The sequence below is a fragment of the Camellia sinensis genome, chromosome 13 (assembly GCF_055761805.1).
Source record: "Camellia sinensis isolate YWXY chromosome 13, ASM5576180v1, whole genome shotgun sequence".
Taxonomy (NCBI): domain Eukaryota; kingdom Viridiplantae; phylum Streptophyta; class Magnoliopsida; order Ericales; family Theaceae; genus Camellia; species Camellia sinensis.
In genome coordinates, this window is record NC_138973.1 from 45,878,770 (window position 1) to 45,888,362 (window position 9,593).

General features: G+C 35.5%; 1 protein-coding gene across 2 annotated transcripts; it reads left to right on the plus strand.

The window, feature by feature from the left end:
• Positions 1-3,069: 3,069 nt before the first annotated feature.
• FDC2 (2Fe-2S ferredoxin-like superfamily protein) lies at positions 3,070-9,103 on the plus strand. 2 transcript variants are annotated; one of them, XR_014348808.1, is made up of 6 exons: positions 3,070-3,376; positions 3,465-3,528; positions 4,353-4,441; positions 4,831-5,977; positions 8,612-8,656; positions 8,814-9,103. XR_014348808.1 is itself a non-coding variant. In XM_028227731.2 (6 exons), exons 1-6 carry the CDS (start codon positions 3,164-3,166, stop codon positions 8,856-8,858), a joined length of 525 nt encoding a protein of 174 aa, XP_028083532.1. In that variant the 5' UTR covers positions 3,070-3,163; the 3' UTR covers positions 8,859-9,103. The 2 variants fall into 2 exon arrangements, 1 of the variants encoding a protein (XP_028083532.1); XM_028227731.2 differs by having other exon boundaries at positions 5,909-5,977.
• The last annotated feature ends 490 nt before the right edge of the window (positions 9,104-9,593 follow it).

Sequence of the window (9,593 nt, forward strand, 5' to 3'; positions counted from 1 at the left end):
CAGATTGTTCAAGTACCAAACAAATGTCCAACTTATTGTCTCCCCAGAGTTGGCAAAAAAAAGCTTCCCACAAATGTACATCGCTAATAATTTCGCAGCGTCTTCCTCATCTTGTTTGCTATGACCACTAACAGCCTCTAAAAATAACGTCTTCACTAGTTTCGATGTTATGCGTGAAGTTTCAGAACACCTACGTTGAATGAAGTCCGATGCTGGTCTTTGTCCAGGTGACAAGTCCATGCGCCTCTTTCCACATTGTAATCCGAAGATTAACCTAATGTCACTGCTACCAAGTTTCACTATTGAACCTCCAATGCTGAATGCATTCTCCCGCTCATTGTATGCCTTTATAATTTAGCATATTAACTCATCACACTTTCGGAATTCGGTATGGATCAACTTGTTGACGTGTATCGCCTCTATCATAACCCAGAATGGTGTTCTTCTCAACTGATTCAAGTGTCCCTCCTGCAGGTTTGCCAAACTCACAAGCTTCACTATCCCTGCAATGTTTGAACGGAAGTTCATCCTCGTGTTGTGTTTAGGCTGGCACCCCGTTACAAGCTTACCCACAGACCGCGCATCTTCACCTTTTCTTATTTTAGCTTGCTTGAATAGGATTCGCTCCTGCATTTTCACTCCAAGGTTGTTTGCATTTGACCCAGTTTGCCCCTCAACACGTTTATGTTCACATGAACGTGTCCACGGACTCCTTACCCTATCGCCATCTGCAAGACAAAACCACAAACACATTTACCATGCATTTCAAATCACATACATGCCACACAACCACGTACAAAAGTCATTGTAGAAAAAAAACCCACACAAAATACATAACACCCTCTATTTTATGTGACTTACGAAACGCGAACCATTCAGACTCAACAACATACCAACTCACAAAACCAAATACCAACTCACCCATGTACCACATTCAAATATTGTCCAGTTTACCAACACACAAACCCACATCCACACAATAACAAAAAAACACAAAACCAACCAACTACCCAAACCTAATTCCAAAACCAGAAATAAAATGCACAAATTCACACAATCCACACCTGCGTACCAGAACCACAACATATCCCATTTACTTTTTGCAGCACCAAAAAAAAGTGGGGATCCCACCTCTACATATGCAGGACAAATCATTAAAAAAGTATACATTTTCCTGTGGTTCCAACTATTGTTAAATAATATATACCACTACATTGACCACAACTGTCAGTCATACAACCATCCAAAAACACACATCATCACAAACACAACCCACAAACCAACTACGCATAAAAACAAAACACACAACCATACTATCCCAGCACACACCCAAAACCACACGCCCAACATCCACATCGCAAATACCCCCTAAAACAAAACACACACCCAAAAAAACTGCTCGATTGAACAGAACCACGACCGACCACACCGGTAATCTGAACAAAAACACCAAATACCAAAATAAGACATTACCCCACACAAATATTTCAAAACCAATGTTAGGTGACATACCTTGTTTGGCCATTGCAGACGTCTGACAACCCAACGAACACAAAAAACTGAGAATAGGGTTCCGAAACGTTGAACGCCCGACAATGTCACACAAATCTTAAATCAACGTAACGCTGCAACCAAGCTTCAGTATCGCTCCTCCCTCTCCCGAATCACGCAACGGAATATACTGTCAATCGAAATCTACCGAATACACGAAATCACTATATTAGGGTTTCTTCATTGTGGGAAATACGAAACGGGTTAGCATTTTATACATGTGGGGATGTGGATGTATGAAATGAGTTGTAAAACGGGTTATAGTTCGGTTATGTGGGCAAACCCGAATGTGTGACATATGTCACTACCAAAAACTCTATTACCATTATAAAACCCCTTAGTACGCTTTGCCAATCTGTGACACGCTATTATGTGTCACGTGACACAACTCAATCATCTTCCCACACTTTGCAAACCGCGTTGTCCCACGCGCCAACAACACAGCCATTTCCATCCGCCAACAACGGAAACATTAAACACTGTGGCAAATATGTCCTTTCACGCAACACAGGACCAAACGTGACATTAGATTAAAATTGGGACCAAATGGATCATAAGATCAACTTATGGGATTTATTGGTAGTTTTCCCTATTTAAAATTAAAATCAATTTCTAAAATATTTCAAATTTTTTTTTTTTTTTTTAACAAGGAAAAAAATCCATGGAAACATGATGGACAGATTTATTAACTCAATTGAAAGAAAGGAACCCACCAAAATAACCGTAAGCTCCACATCCACTCTACAGGAGCGTAGTGTAATTTTTTAAAAGAAGTCACAACCTTGAGTACTGGAGCCAAACATCTTACATAGAGGGACGGCGAAGAACCATGCTATTTTAATAAATTATTTTAATTTTTGATTATTTTAGTAGGTTAAAATAGCTGTGTTTGGTAAGATGGTTCAAGTTTTTTATAATTGAATGTGATATTTATGAGAAAAAAAGTAAAATAATTATAAATTCGATGTAATATTTTATCTTATTAATTATTTTAATTTATTTTATCTTTTAATACTTCTTTAACTCAAAAAGTCCAAAATATCTATTCCCAAGCACCCCCCTCTAAAGTTGAAGCTAATTTCTAGAACAACAATGGTTGAGGGTCACAATTTTTGTGATTTAAATGGCTCGAAATTGTCAAAACGATATCGTTTTGAGTACAAAACAACTTTGAAATTGCCAAAATAACGTCATTTTGACAATTTCAAACCATTTAGGCCATGTTTGTTTGGGCGGATTGGATTAACATTCCCATGACTAATAGTCCTAGGATTACGAATTCGTTGGATTATGTATCCTATCTTAAGTTTAAAATAATTAGTCCGTATTTCAATTGTTTAACCAAACATTGGATTAATAATTTTATTGGATTATTAGTCCAATCCCAAACTCATGTCCACCCAAACAAACATGACCTTAAGTCACAAAAATTATGGCCCTCAAATATTTTTCGTTTCCAAAAATTCAGCCGACTTATGATCCGACCCTGAAATAGATCCGGACCCGAACAACATGGGCCCCGATTTACGAAAACAATTCTCATTCCGTTGTTATCATCTTGTTCCAACAAACAAAAGCTCCGTAGAGACGGACACAGAAAAGAAAAGCCTCAATGAATCTCCAAGCTCCATCTACTATCTCCACTCCACTTTACCGGCTCTTCCCTTCGCCGAACTTCAATTATTCGCTCAAATTCTGCCGTAGAACGACGTCGTCGGAGCTTCATTCGCCGGTAGCCGGTGACTCTTCGCCGTCCGTTCGAACTCACAGAGTTACCGTTCACGACAGACAACGTGGACTCGTCCACCAGTTCTTCGTTCCCGAGGTCAATTTCTAGGGCATATATATAAATTATATATGTATATATGTATGTAATTGTTTTTGAGTTCTGTTGATGATCAATTTATGTGCAGGACCAGTATATACTACATACTGCTGAGTCTCAGAATATATCGCTCCCTTTCGCTTGCAGGCATGGTATTGTTCTGTAATTCTCAAAATTTCGATACTTTTTCTTTTGCCGTTCCCTAATTTTTATTCTTCAGAGTGTTTACTTGTATAAAAATGTTTCCTTTATCACGAATGAGTCTATGTAGAATTTTTGCAAGGAAAATTATATACATATACTGCCTGTAAGAGAGATGATTGGTGGATAATTAGAGAGATAGGAGAGAGCGTTGGCTTAGATATTCTAATTGATTGTTTTGAAAATTGGGTCTAATTTTTTGGTTGAAGTAGCACTACCCTTTTTGCAATGTCTGTTAGTTAGGCAGATCTAGGAGACTGAAATTGTGCGAGGAATTTAGGCACCAACTCTATTATAGCTTGGGAATTAATGCGATAGAAGCTTTACTACTGAGATTATCTCTTACAATTCATTTTTGGAAAATGATATGCAATTCCATTTTATAGACCCATTTTCTATGTCCAATGATGTATAAATAAAATGATTGGTTGATGATTAGAGAATAAATGAGCGAGAAAGTTGACGTAGATATTTTAATAAAGTGCCACATCTTTGAGTCTAATTTTTGTGCTTGAATAACAATACTCTTCATTTTTTTGTTTCTTGTTTGAATTCAATTTGTTTTTTTGTTATTTATTGCTGTCTTTTTACATGTTAAGTTTGTGTATTGTGTTATGATACTTAAGCCTTTCGGCTCCAAGTTATGCACCTATTTTTTTTTCCCTCCCTACTATGGGGACCGTTATTTTGCAATTTGGTTACATATATTAGCACTGTTTTCTATTTTACTGAGGAACTAAGCACTAATTATAAGTATTTTTTTTGTACATTTCAGGTTGTTGCACTAGCTGTGCTGTTCGGATAAAATCTGGGCAAATTAGACAGCCTGAAGCATTAGGGATATCTGCGGAGTTGAAATCTAAGGCATGTAAAATTCACTTGGTTTGTCAAATATAATTTTTTATGAGCTTGTATTTTCACTAGAATACTGTGAATCAAAGGTTGTGTTTGAATTCTTGTCTCTTGTTCTCATGTTGCATCCTTGGAATTTTCTTTGTAGTTCATCTTTATGTGTACATGAATCATAGCATAGCTTGAAATTGAAGATTAAGATTGATACTTTGATCCTTTGGGAAAACAAAACGGTGTAAACCCAAAGTATTCATGTTAATTACTGCATCTTGAACATTTCCAGTTGGACAACACTGGAAGTAGCCATATAATGTTGGTGCCTACGAAGCATTTGACACGAACATGCGATACGACACATGCATGCTGATATGTCAATTTTTTTTTTAAAAAAAAAAATGTAGGACATGACATATGGGGAATACACACAGGGCGTACCCAGTGCACGAAGCTTCCGCTTAAGTGGGATCTGGGGAAGGGTTGATGTACGCAACCTTACTCTGCAAATGGAGAGGCTGTTTCCGTGACTCAAATCCGTGACCACCAGGTCACCAAGGGGTAGCTTTACCGCTACGCTAGGCCCGTCCTTCGTGGGGGATACACATAAAAATATAGTTTTATATGTTTATTATATGTTATATATATAAATATTTCATTCGAAGATGATAAAAAATTTAACATGACACTAATTTCTAAAGTTTAAAGGAGGAGGGATTAATAGGTATAAATTGATATTATTTTTCTTTATCATTGTATTTTTTTAAGTTATTTTGTTCAAATTTGTAATGTATTTTTTGTGTGTTTAGCAATAGATATACATGTGTCCAACACATGTCGGGAAGTGTCCAATGAGTGTTGGTGTTGGACACTGATACGTGCACCTTCTTGGAAGTGAACGTGCTTCTTAGGTTGGAGCTATCTAAAAGTTGTGGGACTTTTTTTTTTTTTTTTTTTTTTTTTTTTGATTAATAAAGTATTTTATAAATAAGATGCCAAAGGGTTGTAACTTAAAAAAAAAAAAACTATAAGAGATTAAGAAAGCTCATAAAATCTACAGGAGTAAAGGAGGATTCATAAAAAAAAAAATTAAAAAAAATAAAAAAAATAAAAATCCCCTGAAACAAAAAAGAAAACTATGCAATAAACACTACTGCCTTTTTAGTTGTGGGTGGTTTATTATTTGACAAATTAGGAAGTCATGTCAAACCATTTGAAATGGCCCTCGCATAAGTGGTTTGAAAATTTCATTTTAACTTTTACCAAAGTTCTCCCTGGCTCAGAAAAAGAAAAAACCCTAAAAGGAGCTCATTATTTGTTTGGAACATGGGTTACTTTTGGCATGTTGCATCTTATAATTAAACAATTTACTTGTTCCAGCAATAAAAAAGGAAAATATAAAAAGTTACATAGAGGAATTTATGTTTTATATCTATTAGTTTAAAAATTGATTACAATTTCACATTTGTTTGATCTACAATGCAGGGGTATGCACTTCTTTGCGTGGGCTTCCCCTCCTCCGATATTGAAGTTGAAACACAAGATGAGGACGAGGTAATGTGGATGACTAACTATTTATGCTTTTAGAAACCTAACAACATGTTTGAACTTCCAAAAGGAATCAAATCATTTGGTTGCATTTTAGACAGCATGGGGTGGGTTATAATGTAAAATGTGGAAAATAAAATGAGAGTAAGTCATTGCATGCCCGAAGAATTAGTTTTTACATTTTAGGGTTCTATGAGATGTTGTGGTTTCAGTTTGTTGTTAATATCCGGAATACTGGCTAATTTTTCTCAAAAAATGCAATTTGTCCTAGAGACATTCTCGTGGAGTCAATGCAGCCCTGCCATGGATTACTTTAATGGATGGATGAAATGCTTTTACATTCTATACAGTTATACGTTGTTTTACTCTCTAACACTCATCACAATTTGATTAGTAAATAGAAAAAGAAGTTATTGACGACATGTTAGTTTTGGAAGAACATCTAAGAGAGAGTAGAGAGGAGAGGGGGAGATAGAGTTTCTGTTGTTTTTGGTGGCTTTCCATGGGTGATTATGGTGTCAAATCTCTCTGACATACACCCAAATAGATGGATAAAATTTTTTGATGGCGTATCAGATTAGAAGCATGTTACCAGTGCACATGCTGGGCGAGGGGTTTAAAGATGTGGTGAAAATTGGCCAAGTTTGGCAACCCTTGAAAAATTCAAAAAGTCAAAAAGTTATCAAAATGGTTAAAAAGTTATCACTATTCACCAAAAAAAATTATTAAAAAAATAATATACAAATATTAATTTAAATGGTAAATTAATATAAAAGTTCAATCCAACCAACCCATCAACGTACAGACACGTCAGCCACCTGCTAGGAAAGCAAAAACAAAAAAATAATGTGTACATTCACTCATTTGCATGGTAAAGTTGGGCCTGTGGGGGCTCACCATGAGTCTCGTTTTGATAATCCGAACCGTTCGATATGTAGAACTCGTCTAGTATTATATGCCTATAAAAAATTATGTCTATCGGATATCGCTAACTATATGATCAAATCAGTTTTGTATAAAAATTGGATGGTATTATAATTAACAGTTGAAAAGAAAACTAACACGATTAGATAGTTATCGATATCCAATCAATGTGATTTTTTACAAGCATGTAGTACTCGATGAGTTTTACACATTGAACGGTTCCGATTAGAAAAAGGGGACCCCTGATGGGCCACACGGGCCAAACAACGCCATCCAATCAAAACCCGAGAAGTAGACAATATTTTCTCATCTACTCAAACAGCCCGTCACCACTGCTATTCCGTACGGCTGTCACCCTATCTTCTCATACATATTTATACAATTTTTTAATACATATTTTTTCATAAAAAGTCAAAGTTAACCCAAACATTCATATTTTTTTCCACAACTTTTTAGTCCAAAAAGACAAAATGTGCACTTATTTAGGACACCCCAAACCTTAGTAGCAGGAATCGTCTTAGATGGCGACGACTCCGAGGAAAAAGCGCGATTTTGCGCTTCTGAGGAAGGATCGCATCAGAATCGCGAATCTGAGGAGAGGGAAACGCGAATCTGATGCGGGAAGGGAGCACTATTGAGAGGGCAAACGGAGTACCTGGTCGCTGGCTTCGATCCTCCGTTCGACGACTTCGATCTTGCCGTTTGACTTCCCCGTCGAAGCCCTAGTCTTCGTCCCTCTCTTCGAAGCCCTAGGTCTTCGTCTCTCTCTCTCTCTCTCGCTTCTCTCACCCTCGATCTCCTCTTCGTCTCTGTTGCGTCTCTGCTTCTCCCTCTCTCGATCTATGTTGCGTCTCTTCTTCTCCCTCTCTTTCTTCGTCTCTGTTCTCTCTGTCTCTCTCTCTTTCTTTCCCTCTTCGATTTCATTATTTTGTATAACATAATTTATCATATATAATATAATATATATAATATAATTTATAAATTATAAATTATAATATAATTTATCATAAACAATATAATTTTTATTTGTAAAATAAAAAATTATTTATTTTATTATATATAATATAATTTTTATTTATTATTTATTTTTTTAACAATTATTTCTTAACTTTTTAACATGTAATAAATTATCTAATTGTTTAAAAGAAATCTATTTAAATCATATATAATAAAAAAAAAATCAAAAATTTATAAAATAAAACATCTAATTTTTATTTATTATTTATTTTAACATAATTTATTATTCATTATAATAAATAAAATATAATTAATAAAAATAATACATAAACGCTCCTAATTTACGACTCCTCTAAGTGGCCACGTTCCCCCGCTCCCGCCCCCGCCCCTGCTCCCGCTTCGTGCAACTAAGCCCCAAACAACCCCATATTTGATGGGAAAATGTGGCTTGTTTGCTTGTAAAGGACAGAAAATTGAGTTTAAGAAATTGGAACTTTTTTCATTTGATTTTATTGAGTGGTATGGTCAAGTACAGGTTTGTGTTTCTGCGTACTTGAGTATTTTTGTCATTAGGTGTATTTTTGTTAATTTTCTTTGTTGTAAAAAGTTACCTCCTTTGGAGGTGGTTGTTGTAAGCTACTTGTGTTATTATATTTCATTGGGTACTTGACCACGTCCTATAGTAGGGAAATATATATTTTTTTGAATATCTTTTCTACTATTTGGATCATGGATATGTGAAACTCTTGTCTTGTTCAGGTGTATTGGCTTCAATTTGGAAGATATTTTGCCAGAGGACCTGTAGTAAGTCTATATTCCTAATTTTTTTTTTTTGAATGAAACCCTTTTTACCAAACTAAATGATAAAGTCAAATGATAAAGAAAGAGAGTGGAGTTACCACCAAATTACTTCTGTTGTCCTTTTCAGTTATCTTACTTCTGCAATGTATTATTTCTGCAGGAAAGGGATGACTATGCATTAGAGTTAGCTATGGGTGATGAATAACAGAATATGTTGCGTTGGATACTGAATTAGAAGTGAGGTTTTATGAGTGAAACATGAAGATGTATAATTTTCCCCTCCCCTTTCATATCTTTGTTTTATTCTTTTATCAATCAATCCTGTAACCTCCATTTTGCACTTAAAATGTACTATGATTTCTCTGAGTAGACATTCCATGCTGTCTATGGCTCTCCCATGGAACTGAATGTTGTTTTTCTGGGAGACTTTAAAGCAGTTATTCTTGCCTTCGTTTGTTGATTTTTTTTATTTTTTTTTTCATGAAGATTTGAGTCTACCTATGGGTATTTAGTTTTTTGCTAGACCGCCAATACTAACAAGATTAAACAATTTTTGAGAAAGAAAGAAGAAAAGAAAATTAACTAGATTAGACAGTTTTAAATGTCACCTAGATACTGTTCAAACTTTAAACATGAAGGTCATTTGATGGGACACTTCTTAAACTGTGTCTTTGGATATGGTTGTTGAGGCAGAGGAAGGAAAGAATGGAGGTTTATATCTTATGGCCATTTGAGGTTTGGTATGGTGGGTGTGTTTTCTTGTTTCTCTGAGTTACCAGATGAACCATTTTAACTGATTATGGAAGATCTTCCCTGCATCAAAAACCAAGTTGGGGCCTCAATTTTTTGAATAAAAAAAGAAATGTGAAGATACCCAGAATGGCTTTGTTTTGTTGGAACATCTCCACAATCCTTAAAGCCCTTCCAGGTGACAGGAGAT

Coding starts and splice junctions, on each gene's coding strand:
- FDC2 (XM_028227731.2), top strand. CDS start 3,164: ATGAATCTCCAAGCTCCATCTACTATCTCCACTCCACTTTACCGGCTC. Junction 3,377..3,464: donor ACCAGTTCTTCGTTCCCGAG/GTCAATTTCTAG, acceptor ATTTATGTGCAG/GACCAGTATATACTACATAC. Junction 8,657..8,813: donor ATTTTGCCAGAGGACCTGTA/GTAAGTCTATAT, acceptor TTATTTCTGCAG/GAAAGGGATGACTATGCATT.